Source organism: Rhinopithecus bieti, unplaced genomic scaffold (genome assembly GCF_001698545.2).
Source record: "Rhinopithecus bieti isolate Rb0 unplaced genomic scaffold, ASM169854v2 scaffold_5260, whole genome shotgun sequence".
NCBI lineage: Eukaryota > Metazoa > Chordata > Mammalia > Primates > Cercopithecidae > Rhinopithecus > Rhinopithecus bieti.
In genome coordinates, this window is record NW_016805896.1 from 5,058,877 (window position 1) to 5,082,136 (window position 23,260).

At 38.3% G+C, this 23,260-nt stretch overlaps 1 protein-coding gene across 32 annotated transcripts in view; it reads right to left on the reverse strand.

Annotated features, from left to right (window-relative positions):
- The window catches only part of DTNA (dystrobrevin alpha), a 419,414-nt gene that overhangs the window by 73,298 nt on the left and 322,856 nt on the right, over positions 1-23,260 (reverse strand). For 25 of the 32 annotated variants that reach the window (XM_017874046.1, XM_017874053.1, XM_017874045.1 and 22 more), the window contains exons 6-9: positions 13,639-13,724; positions 7,864-8,018; positions 3,894-3,999; positions 1,562-1,728 (exon numbers count right to left, since the gene is read on the reverse strand). In XM_017874046.1, the coding sequence (XP_017729535.1) occupies positions 1,562-1,728; positions 3,894-3,999; positions 7,864-8,018; positions 13,639-13,724 (514 nt within the window). Of the gene's footprint in view, positions 1-1,246; positions 1,729-3,893; positions 4,000-7,863; positions 8,019-13,638; positions 13,725-23,260 lie in introns of those variants that run through there. The other 7 variants (XR_001886016.1, XR_001886017.1, XR_001886018.1 and 4 more) reach the window with 2 other exon arrangements.

Below are 23,260 nucleotides of genomic sequence, written 5' to 3' on the forward strand. Positions count from 1 at the left end.
TTTCTTTTACATCTAGAGTCCTTAATTGGTAATAGAATGAAGTGACTATTATCCTCATTTTTTAAAAGCAAAGTAGTAAGAGCATTGCTCAAGAAATCCCTCTGGCTTTTGTTAGAAGATGTAATTCTTAGAACAGTTAAGATAGCAGCAACAGCAGCTCTTTGCACCACAAACCATAGGGCCTTCTGTCTTCTCAAGAAGTCTGATCCTTCTTTGTATGGATAGTGCCCTGGAATATAATTTTAGAGTCTACAACCCCTAAGAAAGAGGCTCCTTATGTGGATTTAGCATTTACGTAAAACAACTAAATCTGATTAGTTTTCAAACACCAAATCTTTTAGGATATGGGGTCGAAGTTTGAAAACTGGTAATATGCTAACAATAAGAAAATAGAAAGTTTTAGCTCCTATCTTCTAAACTAAATTGTAGTTCATGATCCGTGTTAATCTATCTATCTATCCTCAGCATGACATAAACAACAGTGAGGAGTTGCACTGGAATTGGCAAGTTCTCAGTATACTCTGCCTTGGTGAAGAACTGTTACTTGAATTCAGAATCTGACTGGTGATGAAGTACTAGTATATTTACACTGAATATTAGTTCCCAATAATAATTCCTAGGAAGAATATTTTGATTTCAGAGGTATATTCTGAAGACTTCTTTAAGTAAAGACTACAGGTTGAACTGAAATACATTAAAATATAGAAAAACTCATAAATACGTTGGATTTTCTTGTGACAGAACTTTTCCAAGAGGTGCTGGAAGGGCTGATGGTATATCCCACAAGAACCAATCTACATACCCTACAAAAACCCATCCTTGAAGAAATGCACAAGGGCAACACTGCTGGAACTGATCTTTGAGTTTAACTAAGATAAACATCAATAAATCATAATCCACTTGAACAATGAGCTCACAGAGTCACATTTCCTCCCACAGACCTGGTGCCACATGCTCCTGAGAATACATCTATCACACAGACACTCACATGCCACCGTTGCCAGGTTGGTCACTCAGACTCTTCATGAAAAGATGGTTTACTAATATAACCACAATCTCCCCTCCCCACCCTCTGCAGAAAAGTAAAATGGAACAGTATTATTAAGTCCACACTCTCCTCTCATACTTGTTTCTTTAATATTCTAGTCATGCACTTAAAAGAACTCCAGAATCTAAGAAAAATAAAACTAACAATAATTTTTAAGCCATTTCCACAAAATAAAACTTGGAAAAGATTTTAACTTACTGTGAATGTAAGACTATGTTCCAGAAGGTCCTTGCTGTTCAGTTGTTATTTAAATTGGTACTGAATTATCTATATTCCAAGAAGTAACATAGTTTTGAGTCTTCCTATATTTTAAGTCTCAGGAAGCTACACTGGGTTCCAACAGAATAAGTAAGAGCACCCAGTGGGGTGAAGGGTGGGAGGAAGGGGGACTGAATACTAGACCTGGGATAGAAGGTAAGTTTGCCCTTTAATTCTGCCACCATCCTTGGTATTCCCTTTAATTCTGGGCAACACACACATCCAACTCCAAGTATTGCCTGGACCTTGCCTTACCCATGACGTGTACTCTTTCATTTGGTGCTGGTTGCTATGAGAACCACCGGCATGTCCCCTCCAGAAGCAGTCCTGACAGAGCTGGTAATTGTGACACTGTTGGCATCGGTAGCGAAATCCCATCATACTCTCACTGTGGCAGTAGGAACACTCCACCGGATGGAAGACTAAGGGGGACGTAAGTGAAGAAAAAACAAGAAAACAAAAATATGAACCAGAAGAAGGAAAATACAGCCTTACAGGAATTGTACCTTTTTTCTCTGCACCACGATTTCAGATGATACTTGATTTGGGCTCAGAAAAACATTTAGTTCATTCCTGGATTCTCCCACAACCCTTTTCAATCATGCCTGCGGGGAAATGAAATGAAATGGGATGGAGAAGAGGTGTCCTTTTAACAACAAAAATCTCTGTAATGCCATTTGCTCTTTCTATTCCCATCTCTCACATTACAAGAATTTAAATTGCCCAAACAGACTTGCCTTTACCCCAAACTGCTCTCTGTCTCCAGGAGACCAGCACAGCTCACTGGAAGACTCAGAAGCACAAGGGGTGAATGCCGATTGTCCAGCGGGAAGAGAGCAAATATCAGAGACGTGGAGAACGAGAGGAAGAAAAAAGAAAGGAAGATGGGCAGAGAGTGAAAAACTGGATGTCGATGTGAGAATTAAGTTACTTTTTAAAAAATGGAGTGACTAATGGCTTACTTAACGACTGGTGTTGCCTACATCTGACAAACAGATTTTTTTTTTTCTTTCCTGAGGCAGGAGTATAGGGCCCTAAAAAAGATGTGTAAGTTATCTGAAAACAGTTCTAAATAATTCAGATACCTCTGAATTATTTAAGAGACAGTTAACTTTCTTTGGTAGGAAATTTGAATTATAAAGCAGGCAAAGCAAAATACTACATCTGAAGCAAAGTAAAATATTTAGATTTAAGTGATCAAATCCAAGTAATTATCTACATGCTATGAGCTAGATACTAAAACAACAATAACAATTCTTGCCTTTGGTAAAGCTATTCTCTGGCCTAACCAGTCAGGAAAAACAATACAAATAATAATAAATGAAGATAAAAAGCAAAGTGTAAAACAAAGACATAACTAGCTCTGGACACACTGTCTTCTAAACAAGTGTCATAACCTTCCTTTCTGGCGCTTGAGAAAGACTAGAGTGGGACTTGAATCTAGGGACAACTGTTCTGGGACAGTGCCTAAGAAATTGATCTCCTGCAGCAGGAAATGCTGAGAGAGAAGGAATGAAATGATGGCTTTATGATTGGAAAATGACTAGTTCTAAACTGTAAACGATAACATGAACTCATTTTGCATAATAACATGGAACTTGATTGCTCTTCACTTCTGCATATGGATAAACAAAAAACTATGATTGTTAGTGATTGCAAAAAAAAAAAGTAAATTCATTCTTTAAATTTTCTCTATTAGAAAAACAGGATAAATTCATAACTTTTAACTAACTGAGATAAATAAGGGCAGATGCTCAAAATTCTGAATGATAATTTAAAATTAAGCTAACTTTAGCTTCAATGTATATTAAAGAAATACACAGAAGTTGAGTAATATATAGAGACTTAAGTTAAATCTCTAGTAAGAGATATAGACTAAATTATTTCCTCGTCAAGTCTGGAGAAATTTCAGTTACATTGAACAGTAAGTAGGAACACCTAAAGATTAGATGGAGGCACTGAACTGTTTCATGTTTAAATTTCTGTAAAATTTGCCCCAAACTGTATTTCCTACTGAAATCTGGATATGCCAACAGTAGTTCCTTTTATCCTAGAAATACTTGCTTTAAAAAAAGACATGATACGAAAGTTATTTTACTCTTATCTTTAACGTTAGTACAACTATTGAAAGCTCACAATCTGGAACATATGACTAAAGACTAACAGGGTGCTATCATCTATTTTTTTTTTCCTCATTTCTCCCACCTACTTCTGGTTGAGTGACTGGGAAGAAATAATCAGTGCCATGTATGCAAATTTGAGAAATTCAGATCTAAAACAAACACAAAATAATGTCACACTCTTTGTTGAAGTTCGCCTTCTATTGTGCCAAGTCTTTGAACCACACCTGACTTGTAATTAAGAAGAACACCATGAGATGTACTAAGTTTTAGAACTGACAGTCCTAATTTTCAGTGGTCCTTTAAGGCCCTCCCGAACAGGGAGATGGGTTAGTTCTCTCCTAAACAAAACTAAGAGGCACTAAATAGGCTTCCCTAAAACAACAACCTGGGCTTACTAACTGTAGAACTAATGGCCTAATTTCAATAATTTAAAAAATCACCTTTGCTTGGCAGTAACTACTCACCATTTTCCACATTCGCCAGTCGATGCAGAAGAGGCAACCAGACCAGACACTGCGGGGGAGGATCCGACATAAGCGTGTCCAAGAAACCATTTAACGTGACTTTTTTCTGCATTAAAAAAACAAAAAAAAACAAAAAAACATAAATTTAGGACAGAGAATCATCTCAATTTACCTGCTATGTAAATATCATATCATTTGAGACTGCAACAAAAGAGCACTCAATAAACCTCTAATATCTGAAGAAACAGAACTTGCCAAATGTGTTATTAAACTAGTTCAGAACTGAAAACATTGCTTGCTTTTTATACCTAAGCATACATAGGACTGAATTCTCTCCACTGAGGCTGAGTCAATAGTATCACCAGGAGGAAAAGAATTCTGAGAGCATCATTTGTATATATGAAAGACAGTATAAAAATAATGAAGAAAAATAAAGAATTGAAATTCTCCATGGGATTTTACTCAAGAATGCATCATAGCTCACTTTATAATTTTCCTATCAGTCAGTCTTCTAAATTTATAGAACTTCCCTTTCGAACTTCCTCAACTTCCTTAAGTACTAAATATTTAGTGGTTAATGTGAATGGTTCTGTTATACAAGAGCAGGAGGGAATCCTGTTAGGACAGAACCATCTAAATTTTTTAAAACTCGTTCCTTTTATTACTTTATATATAATTCCTCTCAATTCAGTCTGCTTCTTTCTCAATATCCAGGTCCTTTAGGATGTACAAAAGGAATGCATTGTATCTATAAGTTCCTTTCAAAATGATAAAAGTAAGAAAGCTATATTAATACATGTACTGTAATGGTATATATAACAAAATACATATTTATATGCAAAAATCACTACTTGAAATTTTGAACTAGAATATCAAAGGGGATGGGATAATTTTGTTTATTTATTTTTTAAAAATATTTATTTATTTACTTTAAAGATGGGGGTCTCACTATGCTGCCCAGGCTGAACTCAAACTCCTGGTCTCAAGTCATCCTCCTATCTCCTCCTACCCACCTCAGACTCTTGAGTAGCTGTTATAGCCAATTCATTAAGTACAAAAATAAACTGGTCTTATTATTTTTATGTTACCTCTTTTCATACTTGAAATGATCTTATTCATTTTGACTATTTGTCATACTGGCTAAAAATCACTCCTGGAAGTTTCCAACAATGTTGTTATGATTTCAACATGTATAAGTTGCCTAACATCAAGGATATGTACAATCATAGAACAGTCTAGAGGATATTTCAAAAGAAATTTTGAACATGGCAACATCACATATAATTCTTGAACACATAAACACATAGATCCTTTTTTTCTTTCTTTTTTTTTTTCTTTTTTCTTTTCGAGACAGGATCTCACTCTGTGGCCCAGGCTGGAGTGCAGTGGCACAATCACAGCTCACTGAAACCTTGAACACCTGGGCTAAAGGGATCCTCTCATCTCAACCTCCCAAGTAGCTGGGACTATAAGTGTGTGCCACTACATCTGGCTAATTCTTTAATTTTTTTTTCAGAGATCTTACTATGTTTTCCAGGCTGGTCTTGAACTTTTGGACTCAAGCTCTCCTCCTGCCTCAGCCTCTCAAAGTGCTAGAATTACTGTGTGAGCCACCACACCCAGCACAGGTCATTTTAAGACTTAAAAAAAAAAAAAAAAAAAAACCCAGTCCTATTACTCCAGCTGATTTTGAATGAGATGTATTCTGAGGCATTAGCACATTTACCAATTCTTCTATAATACACTACCTAAAATTAAAGAATTCAGATATAAATGAAATTATTCTTGTTTCCATGATTGGGTGAAGTAATACAACAGGTAGTTACATTTCCTTGAGTCAGATCATCTGCATATTTGTAAATATGAACTGAAAGTACACAAAACAAAAGCAACAACAACAACACAAGAGTAACATTAACAGATGGAATTAGAAGACCAGAGTTAAAAACAGCCCCTGCCCTCACTAGCTATGAACTTTATATTGTTAAAAAAAGAATCATATTTTCTTTGCTAGGTCACAGGGTTGTTGCAAGCCATAAATCAGATAATTCACTTTGTGAGGCATAAAGCACTATAAAAATAAAAGGAGTCATACATTTAGCATGCCATGAGAAAAGTTGGAAAGCAGTAAAATTGAATGAAAAAATAGATTTGTGTTTTGAAGTGACTGACCCTTTTTTTTTTTTTTTTTTTTTTGAGATGGAGTCTTGCTCTGTCTCCCAGGCTGGAGTGCAGTGGCACAATCTCGGCTCACTGCAACCTCCACCTCACGGGTTCAAATGATTCTCCTGCTTCTAGCTGGGACTACAGGTGCCCATCACTATGCCCGGCTAATTTTTGTATTTTTAGTAAAGACAGGGTTTCACCATATTGGACAGGCTGGTCTCAAACTCCTGACCTTGTGATCTGCCTGCCGTGGCCTCCCAAAGTGTTGGGATTACAGGCGTGAGCCACCTCACCTGGCCGATTGATGCTTTTAAAAGTTAATTTCAGTAAAAAGAAAAGACTTCCTGACTCTTAATCAGTAAAGTACAGTGTAGTGAGCATTTGTTTGTATGCATTTTATGGGGCAGGGATATACCTGTTTTTTTTTTTTTTTTTTGAGACAGGGCCTTGCTCTGTCGCCTGGGCTGGAGTGCAGTGGTGCCTTCTGGGCTCAAGCTATCCTCCTGCCTCAGCCTCCTGAGAAGCTGGGACTAAAAGCATGTACCACCATGCCTGCCTAAGTTTTTAAAATTTTTTGTAGAGATGGGGTCTCCCTGTGTTGCTCACACTGGTTTCGAACTCCTGAGCTCCTGACCCTCGGCCTCCCAAAGTCCTGGGATTATAGGGGTGAGCCACCACACTCAGTCAAGAGGCCTTTTCAGTGGACAAAATGTTAGTTTGGATTTTCAAAAAATGGTAAACTAACCTTTGATGTATGGATTTCTATGCTACTACTAGGCTATGCTGGAGAATGGGCCTGGAGTCTCTTCTACATGACCGGAGAGGTACACACATAGATAGCCCCCTAAACTATGCAGCTTCCCAGGGTAGCTTGAGCCATACCCAGTTAAAACACATCACTTGGAACCCCAAATATATCATGGTGTAGAAGATTTAGGCAGCTGTGTTTGCCATATTTTGGGCCTCTCAGGTCATGATGTGGCAGATGTTGGGATTCCTTGCTGGTATCCTTTGTTAAACCAATGTTAAAGCTTGTTGCTGGGTCAAGCATGTATTTCACATGAGGCTGAATGAGACAATTAAGCCCCTTTGAAAGTGCAGTGATAGTGAAAATAATGACCCTGAGGGTGTGGTGATATGGTTAGGCTTTGTGCCCCCATCCAATCACATCTTGAACTGTAATTCCCAGGTGTTGAGGGAGAGACCTAGTGGGAGGTGATTGGATCATGGGGGCGGTTTCCCCCGTGCTGTTTTCGAGATAGTGAGGGAGTTCTCAGGAGATCTGATGGTTTTTATAAATGGCAGATTCCCCTGGGCTTTTCATTCTTTCTCTTTCCTGCCGCCATGTTTAGAAGGTGGGTCTTTGCTTCTCCTTCACCTTCCACCAGGATTGTAAGCTTCCTGAGGCAGAACTGTGAGTCTGTTAAACCTCTTTTCTTTATAAATTACCCAGTCTCGGGTATGTCTTTATAGCAGTGTGAAAAGAGATTAATACAGAAGGGTTGTTGTAAGGATGAAATTAGACAATGAAAGGAAAAAATTTAGCACAGTGCCTGGCTCATGGTCAGTAAACACTGTCTATTATTGTGATCCAGGGGTGCTGGGTTTAGTGACTGGTTCAGAGGTCATTTGTCAGAGGCTGAAAAATACACTACAGGTTGCTATCACATAGAAGTGAAAAATACACTACAGGTTGCTATCACATAGAAGAATTTGTCCGAGTATGTGTGACCTGGAATGACATCTAGAAGGAGAGCAACCACTGTTTGAAAGAGATACTTCCTTAAACATATTTTTCTCCTACCTGTTGGGAGAAACAGGATCTGGCTGACTGTTCTGTGTAACCAAATGAAGGACCTTCAAAAACTGCTGTGGGTAGTTTGAGAACTTCCCGAAGGAATTGATCATATCGTCCATAAACCATCACCCCACTGGAGTCAGAAATCATTGAGAAAATATCTGATGAAAGGAAAAGGAAAGATATTTATTCATCACATGAACATTCTCCACTGTTTTTGTTCAATATATCTGCTATAAATGACAAAAAAGTAGCAAAATAGATTTTTTTAATGAAAGAATGATATAAAAGCTAATTTTTATGCTTAAATATTCCTGGCATAATGTTTTCTCTGGTTTCTTTTGGTAGATGATTCTGGCACATAGCAATCACAAGTAATTTGGGTAAGACTAACATTTTAATAAGAGACAGACACTTATTAAATGTCTTTAATAAGACACTATCTTTTTGTTTTGACTCATGGAGTTCAACAGGAGAAATTTTTGTATATATGAGAGAGATGCTGACTTCATTTGAAACATAATGAGAGTTTTACTGTAAATTTGGGGTGTGTGTACATCCATTTATCTAGCTAGAAATTTACCAATTTATAGTATCACTAAAACTTTCAGATTTTGGTGTAAGATATTTGAAAAATCAAAGACACAGTGAGGATAAAGATGTAATGACAAACACTTGATTAACTTCCTACAGAAGCAGAAAACTTTCTATAAATTACAGTTTTCTGGGTGGAAGGCACTTGATTTACAGGGAAGGGTTTTCTGACTCGTGTAGTGAAGAGGAAGCCTGGCCTTGTGGATGATCAATGAGGTAAAGTCAGGGTCCTGGATCTTTCTCTGAAGGGCCTGTGTCTTCGCTGAACCACTGTTCTTCAATTTCTGCCAGTATATGCACTTAATGAATATTAATGACATAATTTCCCAAGGTGCTTTATAATTCCTCTGTGCAAATCACTATTAGAATGAAAGGGTTTGCTATTATATAGTTTGTCACCATGCTAACTAGCTTGTCACCAAGCCAGCACAGCTGCTGGGATAAACTGCTGTGAATGTGCTACCTCTATTCACTTTAGGTTTAATTTTTCAAGGTCAAAATGTAATCTGGAAACATTGTTTTTACACCAAAGTCAGATGTTAAGCATATCACAGGCTTTTATTGGATTATGGTTTTGAGAACATGAATTGACTCTCATTTTCATTAAATACTCCATTTATAAAGGGTTTCTGCTGTTTCAAATAGTTTATTAACCATAAGACTATAGAGCTTCTATCTGAGTAAAAAAATTTATGTATTTATGGGCTACAGAGTGATATCTTGATACATGTGTTCATTGTGTAATGATCACATCAGGATAATGAGCATTACCCTCATTTCAAACATTTATCATTTCTTTGTGTTGGGAACATTCAACATCTTGTCTTCCAACTTTTTGGAAATATACAATAAATTTTGTTAACTATAGTCACCCTACAGTGCTATAGAACACTGGAACATATTCCTCCTATGTAGCTGTAATTTTGTAGCCATTAGCTAACCTCTCCCTATCCCCCTCAACCCGCTGCAGCCCCGTACCCTTCCCAGCCTCGAATAAGCACAATTCTACTTCCATGAGTTCAGCCTTTTTCTTTTTTTTAGATCCCACATATGAGTGAGAACATGCAGTATTTATCTTTCCATGCCTGACTTATTTTACTTAACATAATGTCCTCCAGGCTCATCCCTGTTGCCTCAAATGACAGGATTTCATTCTTTTTTATGGCTGAATTCTACTGAGGAGTTTAGGTTGAGTTCAGAAGATGTTGAGGGAGATACTGAAGAATTTAAAGTGGATCAGTGCGTTAGAAACCCCAGGGGTAGGCATAGAGGCAAAACAACCAGTTTAGTAATAGAAACTCAATAAATATGCAGTATCTTCCATAATACTAGTATTTTAAAAACAAGTCCTCCCCAAAGCTTTAGAACAGCACATGACATACTAGGCTTACAGCACTGAATTTAGAATACCTTAAGATCCCTAGAACTATCCAGGATCCCTAAGGCAGAAGTATAAACAAATGTTCCAACCCATTAAAACAGTTTATAATTGGGCCAAGAACAGTCTGACCAAAAAGCAGTATTATTAGGTAAGTTTATGTTTAGGTTGCCATGGCACATGACTGCAGGGGGCGCCCTTCATCTACTAGGCTGTGTCAATGATGCTCCCTGAAATTACACAGGGAACACCCTACCAGTGAATGGTAGCCCTAATTACCGGAAATTATGTTGCAACATAGTGTTGTTTTCTCTTTTAATGCATTTTAAAGCATTAAGAAAATCAACTTCAAATTTTCTGTTGCTTTCTCTTTGTTTTTTAAAATTTCTGACATTCTTAATTATTCTTGCTCTGTGTTCCCCAACAATAAGGGAGTAGCTGGAACAAGCTAAATATCTCTCATCCCTATGCACAAAAATAGAAAAATTGCCAAACAAGCACAGCTGGCATTTTGGCTTAACGTGAATTAGAAAAACTTTACAGAAGGGAAATCAAAACCCTCAAGCCTGTAACATTCCATATCCCTTCATTTTACTTTTTTCTTATTACAGAAGCAATGTAGAAAATCATGACCTTACCTGTTTTTTTGTTTTGTTTTGTTTTGTTTTGGTTTTTTGAGATGGAGTTTCGCTCTGTCGCCCACTGTAGTGGCGTGATCTCAACTCATGCAACCTCTGCCTCCCGCGTTCAAGTGATTATCCTGCCTCAGCCTTCTGGGTAGCTGGAACTAAAGGCATGTGCCACCATGCCTGGCTAACTTACCTGTTTTATCATTAAAATGCAAGCCAGCAAAAGAATACAATAGGAACACCCACAAGCCCACTCACCAAGGGGCAGCCATGGTGTCCGTGGGTAGATTTTGTGGGTAAATTTGCCCACATTCACTCATTCAATTAATAATTATCACTGAAACTAGAAATATTCATGACTCAGGATATTCATTTTTGACCAGCTAACATTCTGGAGAGATTTTTGTGACCAAATTAACTTTAATTAAATTGTTTTTGGTCAAATTGATTTTAACCAAATTACCTGGAAACCGCTAAAACCATCTTCCTAGGATTAACTATACGAAGAGTGACTCCTCAGTCAGAGAACCAGGGACACTTAAGGGTGTGATTCAGGTGCAGCTGCTCTCAAAGTGGGGAATGCGATTTATTGGTGTCACACTATCTGTATCTCTACAGAGTCTGTGATATTGTGGAACTTGTTTCTGCAGACTAGAAAACTTAGTTTACCTCCAAGGGGACACATGCATTTGTTGCTTCTTTCACTGCCCTAAAGAGGATAGACTTTGGCCACTAGAGAGTGCTTTTTGGAGGTTGATGGGATGTGGTGAGGAGAAAGCATTGTAGCAGTTATACTGTTTCCTTTGAACTTCTGGACCCAAGAGAGAACTGGAAGGGTTTTCACAATTGTAAAGATCTGATCAATAACTTAGTTATATCTTGAGATTTGTAATTGTGCTGACATTGCTAGTCCCTTACCTACCAACCATTCCCTTCATCTTTATTTGTCCCACATTTGTTCGTGGGTTACTCATGGGTTGAGGGAAAGGGATGGCCCTTCTGAGCCCAAGAGGTAAAAGTGGACTATACAATGACCATTGCTGTCATATTTTTTCTCTAACCAGTAACTAGTTTAGTAATTGGTCTGAGATGCCACGCTAGGTGATGAGCTGTAAGGGCTGGGGGACCTCTGTAGTGAGATGTGACTTCTGTGACTGTCACCCCCACCAGCCCCCCTCCTCCACCCTCCACCCTTACTCGTCGGAGGAGGATGAAATCTTACACTGAGCAAAGCTGAGTGGAAAGATAGCAAACACCAGGACTTCGAGGGCTCAGAATTAACCTGGTATGTTAAAGGTTGACAGACGTTCTGAGATGCAGAAAACTGGCTTTCTTAGTTTTCCTCAAACCTATTTTAATATGGGACCCTTCTATCCAGGTACCTATTAATATAATATTAAATAGGTATTTTTAGATATCTCCCAAGTGGTTTTTTTTTGTTTAGATTTTGTTTTGTTTTTTACATTTATCTAATGTCCTCTTTGTAAATGGCCAGTTGGGGTTGGCAGACAAGGTTCTCAGAACTTCCTTCCTCAGCCTTGGTTTATTTTGCTAAACTTTCTCTTTCTGGCTTAACCCTGAAGGAAATGCCCAAGGATTACTCTGAAGCTGTTTTTTTTTTTCTTTCTTTTTTTTTTTTTGAAAAAAAAGTCCTTGGTGTCAGCACCTTCTCTCTCAAATAAGCACTGAGGTAGATAGTTTTCAATTTTCTATATCTTTCAGGCTAACAAAAGAGAAGCTCCCTGGCTCCTCCTAAGGTCTGGCTAGGCTTCTCTGAATCCTGGCTGCATTTGGCTCTCATAGAGGGAAGTCCCAGAAGTGAGGGAAGCTGTGTGGCTACCTGAGGCTACCTGAGGCTTTGTTGTCCCTCTCACTTACTCACTGATCCACTGAAATGATTCATCCCTGGAGCATCTCCGGGGAAATTTCAAAGGAACAAAAGGTTTTTTTTCTGTGTCTTTCTTTATTCTTTCCTTTTGGGTGGATCAAGAAGCAAGAGATCTCATTCAGAAGAGGACAGGCAGCAGGTGAGCCTTGTGCTGTGAGTCACACAGATGGCTGCATGCAGCCAGGTGTGACTCTATGGGTATCTCACAAAATCCCAAAATTTAGGATATAGAAGGAGGCTGAGGACTAAAGAAGTGAAGTAACTGCCAAAGGATGACTCAGAAAATTGGTCACACAGCTGGGCTTGCAACCTGGAACTCCCAATTCCCAGAACAGTGCCCTTTTTAACACAGTATTATAGCCCCAACTCATACTATTTAGGGGAAAGGATAGGGTTAAATGGAAATTTTAAATTTAAACAGCACCATCAACATCATTTTAAACCATTTAGAAATAAATATTGTTGTCACCCACCCTCATCCTAGGCCTACTGAGTCAGAAATTCTTGGGGTGGGACCCAGAAATCTACGTTTTATCAAAGCCCCCCAGGTGATTCTGATGCACGCTAAAATTTGTGAACCACTGGTGTAGGAAAAAAAAACCAGGGTTCAAATTCTGGTGTCATCTTAGCCATATGGTTAAACGAGTCTCAGTTTCTTTACCTAAAGCAAACAAACAAACAATCCCCAATGTGTTGTTGGTTAAGGAACTCTACCATATTTAGAGACAAAATATTCATTAAGGCCCATAATTACTCAATGTACTTTAGCTACCATGCTTTTATTGGCATCTAGTTAACTCTGTCAGTGCTGTCTCTATGTAATTCTTATTCTTCTTTCCTGACATTGTTGGCTTTGAAACCTTTGGAGTTCCTAGTGATTTGAGTAGTGCTGGCTGAGAAGAATGAGGAAATGTGCCAGGAGCCTTGCTTTTAGAAGACTTAAAGGGGAAGGTTTCCCGCTGAGCCTTCATGTCCCTATCATCGTGTACCACCTGTAAGGCAGTATAGCACAATTAACTGCAAAGAGCACTTATTTTACTTTAATTTCAGAAAGAGGCCAGTTGGTGATACTCAACAGGTTTTAAGTAGAGGAAAACATTCATTTCATTAGCATTTATCTAATATGAAAATACCGCTATGACAAAAATCCAAACATCAGTGAAAAATGTATTTCAAACAACTCTCATAGAATGAGGAAAGATACAAATGGGCAGGGGACATGGGGGAATGAGGGAGCAAAAAGGGTAGTACCTAGCGGGGAAAAGCAAAGAGAGACACAAGGAATAACTTACATCTTAATTTGTCCATGATCTTCCCTCCACACAATGTGGCTAAAGCCATTTTGACAGCAAATACTGAAATTTTACCATGGCCTTCCCTGTTTAATGGTAATAGAAAAAACAAAACAAAACAAAACAAAAAACATGATGTAATTTGGAGCACTTCCAGCAACAAGGTTTGACATTTTCCATTCTGTGGAAATCACAGGATACATAGCTGCATGCCTTATGTGAGCACATTCATTTTATAAAAGGTTGTGAAAACAATTCAATGCACATATCTGAAAAACTGTCTATTCAATGTTTCCTTTTCTTAAGAGACATTAGAATATCTTAGCTTATTCTTTGTATATGTCACTTGCTCAAAATATGGGCTGATAGCCAGAGGAATATCTACTAGCTAACTATGGATTTAAATAACAGAACAAGCTTTTCACTTGGAGTTTCATAAAATGATTTTTGTACACAGTAATTCCAGAGTTTCTATAATTTACTTAAACAAAGCTTCAGAAACATCATTTTTTTTTTTTTTTTTTTTTTTTTTTTTTTGTCAGAGAATTTCTGAATTTGAGGTTAGGGTAACTATGGGGACTTTTTCATCACACATTTTTTTCAACCATCATTTCCTACCCACAAGCCAACTGTGCTTATGTGATATATTTACTTTTCAAAGAGAGCTGCTATTTTAAAGGGGCAAAAGTAAAAGCTCTGGCCGAGCATGGTGGCTTACGTCTGTAATCCTAGCACTTTGGGAGGCTGAGGTGGGCAGATCACCTGAGGTCAAGAGTTTGAGACCAGCTTGGCCAACATGGTGAAATCCTGTCTCTATCAAAAATACAAAAATTAGCCAGGTGTGATGGTGCACGTCTGTAATACCAGCTACTTAGGTGGCTGAGACACAAGAATCGCTTGAACCCAGGAGGTGGAGGTTGCAGTGAGCCAACATCATGCCACTGCACTCCAGCCTGGGTGACAGAAGGAGACTCTGTCTTAAAAAAAAAAGTAAAAGCTCTGTTTGAACACTTTCTTTCTACCCAAATGACATAAGTGCTGCCAAATCTTCATTGATTCAGGAAGTATAACAAATCTGTCCTTCACAAATGTGATACAAAGGGGATATGATAAAAAGTATAATGTTTCAGCTAAATGATTTTCCAGGTGGAATCAACTGTTTATTCTCATACTTTGGAATCAGAAACAATACCATATTAGTAATTCATTTATTTGATAGTTGCTAATCTTAAGAATGATCAAAAGAGTTATTTAAAATAATAATGTGTCTGAAAGGTAAGTAAAGTTTGTATTGGTAAAGCCTTATTTTAGTACATGGAAAAAATACATGAATAAGATTCATATACCTTATATATGAGAGGAATAAGATACAAATAATTGTGGTTTTGTTCCTTACTATGTTTCAGGGAGGGATCATGTGTTATTTATCATTATTGCTGTCATTCTTAGTGTAATACCTCAAGTACAACCAGCCAGAATGCAAAATTGACTGAACCCTATGCTAGTGACTCTTTCATATTTATTTCTAAGCCTGAGCACCAGATTTATGTAATCATTTATCGGAAGCCTTCATTTAGATACCTCATGCCAAACTAAGTGCGTTCAAAGGAGAACTCATTATCTTTACAGAGCTCTTTCATAATACTCAGACTAACCTTAGTACTAACCTGCTGTTCTTCCTGCAGTCCTTCTGCTGGTTATTAGAAACACTGCTGGTTATTAGAAACACCATGTACCTAGTTACCTGAAAATGAATCCTGAGTTGGGATCGCCTTTGATTTCTTGCTCTTTCTTAATTACTACCACCCCGAACAAATGTTTGAAGGACTCAGCTAGACCTGTTACCTGTATGTTGAATCAATTCCCTTCTTTTCATTCCCACTGTCACTGCTTCCATCAGCTCTCGCTTTAACACGGTCATAACCTCTGAAATGATCTCTCTGCTTGCACACTCTTATCACAAATTTGACCATATTATTTCATTGCTTAAAATCCCCTGGCCACCTTTTGCCCTCAGGATGAAGTTCTAACGTTTGCTCTTGGCACACCCAGCAGTCTCGTCTAGTCTCCTCTGCTACCATTTCTGTTGTTGTACTGCACACCATGGTCAAACTGTTCAATGCCTCCTGGCCCCTCCCCTTCCTAACATGGTCTGCCCACAACCCTCTCATCCATTTGTCAAGATGCCACTCAATATCATTATTCACCCTGCTCTGAAAACAGCTTTTCTCCTAGATGTCTAGGAAATCACTCTGCCCTTCACTTTTTACCTATTATGTGTCATCTGTCACATTGAATGACCTTGATGTGTTTTTTTACATGTCTGCAATGTGACTGGATTCTACATTGTGAGATCCTTCAGTGCAGAGATGATGTTTTCTGAATTGCTTGAATTCCTAGCGCCTAGCACTTGGTCTTACACAGAGTTAGTGATTAATACATTTCTTATATTACAGAATGATTAGTAATCATGATAAAAGTTACACCTAGAATTTTGAGTGTCCAACCACTCAGTGAGTTGTTTATTAATTTTAGTGCAGGTAGCTGTCATAGAAATGCAATGATTTTGTAAAAACCATCCTATTCAAAATTATTCCTGTCCTTCCATTACATGGATAACTGGAAGTATCAAACATCTGACTTCAGGAAGTAATTAGCTTCTTTCCTAAACTATAACATGGTTCAAATAATGAGAAAATCTACAAGGTATGGAAAATTAGCAATCACACAGCAATAATGTGGTCCTCAAAATGCAAAGAAATTGAGGAGTATTATATGTGAGGCTTCAAGAGCAATACAGTTCCTTTCAATGAACCCGAGAGAGAATAATTTATTTAAAAGGAGAGGATGGACCACAGATGATTTTGGAACAGAGAGTTCTCCAAAGGATGAAACAATGATAGCTCATAGGTGTACTCTTAGACCTTCGCTTTTAATGAAGAAGATCATGGGGAGATTGCCAGTCCTGTATTGTTCCTGGAAATGGAAGATTGATGATATTAGATCCAACAGTGGTTATATTAGAGCTATTCTGCCAAATTGACACAATAAATCTAGATAAATCACCAAGTGGAGGGCAGCTGAATGAGAGTCGTGCAGGAACTCAAGGGTGAAATTAGGCCACTGGAATCTATTGTTATGCAAGCTACTGTGCCAGATTGCAAATGTGACTCTGTCATGAAGAAGGATTCTGGGGGTATGCAGGGATTTAGGTCATGGTAAGCACACCAAGACTGGGTAAGTTCCTACTTTGCTTACCCCAGGCACTGGATAAATATTAATGGGGTTTGAGGAGTGAGTAGAGATGACTGACTCTACAACAGAGAATGGGAGCACTAGAGACTTAAATACAAATGGATCTTTTAAAAAAGAACATTTTTTGTAAATATAATAGGGTGAAGAGGAGGGTGTCCAATTTTGAAGAGAGGGCCTTTAAAAAATACCAACTTTTTTGGAAAAGTAAACAATCACATAAGCACAGTTGTATTGTGAGTAGGAAATAATGGTTGAAAAACATTTGTGATGAAAAAGTCCCTCTAGTTAGTTACCCTAATTTCAAATTCAGGAATTCTCTAACAAAAAAATTATGTTTCTGAAGATTTGTTTAAATAAATTATAGAGGCTGTGAGATTATTCTGCACGAAATTATTTTATGAAATCCAAAGTGAAAAGTGTCTTCTGTTGGCTACTTAGCCAACTACAGTTAGGTGGCATATATTCCTCTGGTTATCAGCCCATAGGACCAGGGCCCCTATTTCATTGTGAAAAAAGGCATTGGCATTAACATAGGAAGCAAGGATAGAGAAAAGCTGATACATCCCAAATGGAAAAATTTAAGAGCTATGCTCATCAGGAATTGTCATTAGTTGGGACCAGTTTGATTTACAAACAGCCAATAAAATCTGTTAAGTGTCTAGGAAGCAGAAAGACAAGTGCATGAGGATGGACAATGGGAAGCTCCTCAGAGTCCTGTGCAAACGAGCAGGAAAGCAGCATATTGCTCCAAAGTGACTATGTCTATGGCAATGCCTTTGCAGTAAGGTAGTAAAACTGCACCCATGGAACGCTGGCTGTCAGCCGCAACCCAGGAAGCCAACCCGCCTGTCTGTGCTGAGGTTGAAAAACATAGATTTTCCCTAAAACTTCAGGCCAAACAGCCTGGGAGTGGGGCAGCATCAGGAGGTGCACAGAAAAAGTCTATATACTTCTCTTGCTTTTATGAAAAGCCATGGCAGTATGCCTTCAACTTCATGTGCAATTCTGACTGCTATCTCAAGACATAAAAGAGCCAGATGTGTTTGAGACTGGATGCATCACAGGGCACAAGTCTGGATGAATCACAGACTTTTAGGGGCGGGGTCAGTCTTAGGAGTCTGTGATGTGGTTCAATCACAAGGCCACCTAAGTCTTTCTTTGTGAATTAAGGCTGCTAGTACAGTTAATTCTTTGGTAATATAAAAAGAACAGTAAAAGCTTAAAGAATTAATATTAGCATACCATTTTATTATTAAAATAGTAATTGGCCGGGCGTGATAGCTCACGCCTATTTGGGAGGCTGAGGTGGGCAGATCAAGAGGTCAGGGGATCAAGACCATCCTGGCCAACATGGTAAAACCCTGTCTCTACTAAAATACAAAAAATTAGCCGGGCGTGGTGGTGCACTCTTGTAATCCCAGCTATTTGGGAGGCTGAGGCAGGGGAATCGCTTAAACCCAGGAGGTAGAGATTGCAGTGAGCCAAGATCCCACCACTGCACTCCAGCCTGGCGACAGAACGAGACTCCATCTCAAAAAAAAAAAGTAATTTTATTTTTAAAATAAAATAATAATATTTTACTTATAATGTTTTCCATTTCAATGTAGAGAGGAAACACAGTGCATAATACACACTTTATTCATTTTCTCCATTATTGTCTTTCAGCATAGTGGAATCTGTTCTGTTTCTAAGCCAATTACCCTGGAAGTTTTGCCTATACAAACTTTACTTTCTTGTTCTAGATTTACATTCAAAAATTCTCAATAAAATTGTGTATTGGCATATAATTAACATGTAACAATGTATTTAAGAGAACCAAATTATCAAAAGCACAAACTGAAATGGCTTCATAAATCAATGTTTCTTTAAATCTTTTATCTTTTTTTACATTTTGTTTTCTCACTCTGAGACTTTTCAAGTTATTCTAGGGGACAACCAATTGAAAATGGGAAGAGGAAGGCACTTACTCTTTGGTTAAAATATGTATAGTGATTTGTAGAGTGTTTTATGTTAAAAATTTGGATTACTTGGAAATTTGACTTGTCATAATAAGACGTGAGAAACTGCTTTCGTCTGGCCTGGGTTTCCCATAATCTTATAAAGAGACAAACTGATTTCTTTCAACTAAGAATATATTATCTATATGGAAAAGTTGCAGGGAAGAGAATATTTGTTATTGACAGGAAGGAAAAACAACAAATAGATATCGATCGATAGGTGTGGATGCTATGTACAGAAGGTAAATTTTCTCCAAATTGCCAACAGAGTTTCCTGTTTGAAGTTACAAAATCCCATGAGAAATTCAAAGTTCTTTTAAGTAAAATTTGAATTCTGATTGATTCTTTCTTGAACAGGCAGAAGGAATTATTTCTCTATTTAAGAGTACTAAAATCAGAAGCTCTTCTTTTACCAACATATTTTACAAAAACATTTGGTAAGCATTTTTGACAAGCAGAGGCAGAGCACTCAAACTGCTCTTTCTCACACATTTTGGTGGTTTAATTAACGGAGAGAATTGCTTCCTCCCTCTGCTTCCACAACACGCCTCTACTATAACACATTTTTTATCTGAAAATTATTTTGCTCATATGGATCACTCATTTAGTCGCTCAATAAATATTGATTAGCATTGCCCTAGAGGTTGGGAATATACAGACAAAAAAGGTGTGGTCCCTACCCTTCATTTGCTCATAACATATTGGAGATAAAGGGTCAGAAACAGTTAATTTTAATACAACACATTTTTCAAAGGGTATCTCATCTCATTTCATCTTGTCTTACTTATTATTTATTCCCAGTCTGTCATAACACCTACCACATAGCAAGCTCTTTACATATGTCAGTTCAATTAATGAATGCACAAGTGAGAAGCAACTTTCTGATTTACCACTTAAAATTTATATTGAGAAATATAATATGTTTGAACATGATGATAATGATTGGCTTTATGGCTGTTTCTTTTAGATTGTGCAGTTATGTGATGCCTTGAATTTAGAAGTGATCACATGCATAATTAACTCTTGTTTTGGGGGTTAGTGAAGTTAACCTGTGAACAGACAGCATCTCTCTGGGCCACAATGTTAGTAAAACATCTGGGAAAAGAACTCCCATAGCCCCGGGCTAGGTGAGTTTGCTAGCGGTTTCTCCAGAACAGAAGGGCCAATACTGTTGGAATGCCCCCATATCCCTTGAAATTCCTCATCCCTCTTGAAATTCTACCTGCTACTCATTCAAAGTATGTCAGATAAATGATGAGTGACATCAGGATATTTAATGTATCTACAGCTGTGAAAGTTCTTTGGAAAGTGATTCCATTTTAGCAGCATGTAGAAATTTTGAACGAAGTATTTTTCACTAGAACAAGATTTTAGTTAGTACAGGAGAATGTTCTATGGACATCTTGAAATTTAAGACGTGCAAAGAAAAAAGTCACTAAGCCAAGTAAACACTGTTTTAAATATCTAGTCTTGGCTGTATAGATAATAAAAGAGAAGAACATTTGGTTTTTTATAACTCTTCTCTTTTTTTCTTCTTTGCTCTCACAAATCTACATAGTCTCAAACATGAACAATACTTTTTTTGGTACACAGAGAAATGGTTGTTACTTTGTAGTACATTTTGCATTAAATATCATAATCATTTTTAAAATTCAAAGGGCAGAAGGATTTTGGCAGAGTTCCAGGCATTTCATACCCATGCGTTCGAAATAGTTCTGTGATCTTTTTTGTAGCATTGGAAGGCTCAGCAGTGGGCATGGGTGTTCAAATGGCCCAGTAAGGTACAATATGGCAAACAGGGAGGAGAATACCAGGATTTTGTATTCTCTACGTAAGACTATTATATGATGGATTTGTAGTTCTGGGTAGCTGTCATAAAACTGATCCTAATGTTACAATGTAAAACATGTTAAGTCCAAATATTTCTTCCACATATACTCTTTCAAATGTGTCTAAATACCAGAAACTGGAAAGATTAGGAATGTGAGCATAAGAATAATACCCTGCAATTAGCACAACAAGTCTGGGAGAAAAAAATGTTAATTAATTTTCATTTAAAAAAATGAAACAGAAAGCATGAATAGAGCTGAGCTGAAAACAGTTCCTGAAACAAAATGAGTTTTCCCCCATTTACCTCATTTAGTATGATGCTGTATGACCTGCAAATTATTTAACCTCTATCTCCTCTACTAGAAACTCATGATAATATAATGCCAAGTCAGTAAGACAGTTGACACATAGTAAATACTGAGTACATCTTATTTATTAATACAATTATTATCATTATCATGGAAGACTATAGCTTGACCTCTGAAAATAGGAAAATCACTGTTCCTTTTAATATTTATTATGGTCATACTATGATTTTTGAGTGAGTATATATGATAATGTTATTTGCTAGAAACAAGGCTACAGTCACATAATCTACTTTATGAAGAGCTGTCTTAAGAAAGAAGATACTACTGAATTGAAATGAGATTGAGTCAAGACAACTTGCTTTTAGCGTTTCCTGGGGAAGCAGGGAGAAGGTGAGAGAAGTACATAGAATTCTTTTGTAAAAATAGGATCACCCACAATGGTAACCATGAACACTTGTTTTTTTTCTCTGTGGAGCAGAAGTAAAAATAGAGGGTCTGAATCTAGGTGACTGGGACTCGCTAGTCTTTGTAATATACTGGAGATCAAGGAAGACTTAATCTCAGAAAAAGAATTAAAAGAAAACTGGCCAGACATGGTGGCTCACACCTGTAAATCCCAGCACTTTGGGAGGCCGAGGCAGGTGGATCGCTTGAGCCCAGGAGTTCGAGACCAGCCTGGGCAATATGGTGAATCCCTGTCTCTACTGAAAACACAATTACTAGCCAGGTGTGGTAGTGCATGCTCGTAGTCCCAGCTACTTGGGAGGCTGAGGCACAAGAATTGCTCGAACCCGGGAGGCGAAGGCTGCAGTGAGCCGAGATTTTGCCACTGCACTCCAGCCTGGGTGGCAGAGTGAGACTCGGTCTCAAAAACAAACAAAACAAAACAAAACAAAAAAATCTTAGTTAAAATAAATTAGTATGACAAGAGCTAAGAAAGATCAACCTTGGATTTTCATTCATTGATTCATTCTTGTGTTGGCTGTGGTCTCAGGTGCTGTTCATTAGAAGAAGAATAAAATATGGTCCTTTCCTAAAGAAGTCTGTGGGAGGCAGTCATATAAACAGTCAGACATGCACTATAAGACAATAGAGAATCAGGTGCAAGGAGAGGCGGACCTGTGGAAAGGTGATCAACTTGGCCATGGCAGGCGAAGGGCTCCACAGAGCCTCAGAGTTTGTGACTGCACCTCTCAAAAAGGCTGCACATTATAGACTTTTAAGAATTCTTTTCATCTTCTAACTTTCTTTTGAGTTACTCTCTATTTCCTACAAAATAATAAGAACAATGTTAAAGTTCCTTTGAAGACTTCAAAGAGATTTCCCACTCCTCAACAGAATATGGACAAGAGGTGACAGAAGAAGCTGCTGCCAGTTTGCTGGGGGGATTCTGGAGGAGACAGAGGAGTAGAAGGCTCCTGGCAGCAAAGGGGAGGTGGGAGACCAGTTCCTGGGGTGATTGGAGGAAAGGGACAAGAGGAAGAGACTGGCTCAAACTCTGGCTGCTCCCTCACATATGTTCTTCCCTCTCAGCCCCTGGTCTTATTTCTGATATCTCCTTTCCCATCCTTCTCAGGCATACTCATCCATTCCCCTAGACACCTTAAAAAAATAACATCTGGCCGTGGAGAGATTTGCTTAGAACTTGGTTGGTAACTGCTCTCTGGGTGACCCCCTCCTAGGAATACAGCCATTTTTAAAAGGAATGTCACAAAGAACAAAAATCTTCTGACTCAAGGAACTGTGTCTTCAGGGACAGAATGGCAAGAATGAGCATAAAACACTGGGGTTCACTGCCCACCCCCAACATTGTACAAATCATCTACAGATGTAGTTATATCTTCTGAGAGGCTGACTTGCTGATGAGCAGAGAGAAACCTTGTAACCAGGAAACTGATTACAGTCTGCAGTGAGCATCCTGGTATGAAAATTGAGATCCAGGCCGGGCGCGGTGGCTCAAGCCTGTAATCCCAGCACTTTGGGAGGCTGAGAGGGGCGGATCACGAGGTCAGGAGATCGAGACCATCCTGGCTAACATGGTGAAACCCCATCTCTACTAAAAAAAAATACAAAAAACTAGCCGGGCGAGGTGGCGGGCACCTGTAGTCCCAGCTACTCGGGAGGCTGAGGCAGAAGAATGGCGTAAACCCAGGAGGCGGAGCTTGCAGTGAGCTGAGATCCGGCCACTGCACTCCAGCCCGGGAGACAGAGCGAGACTCTGTCTCAAAAAAA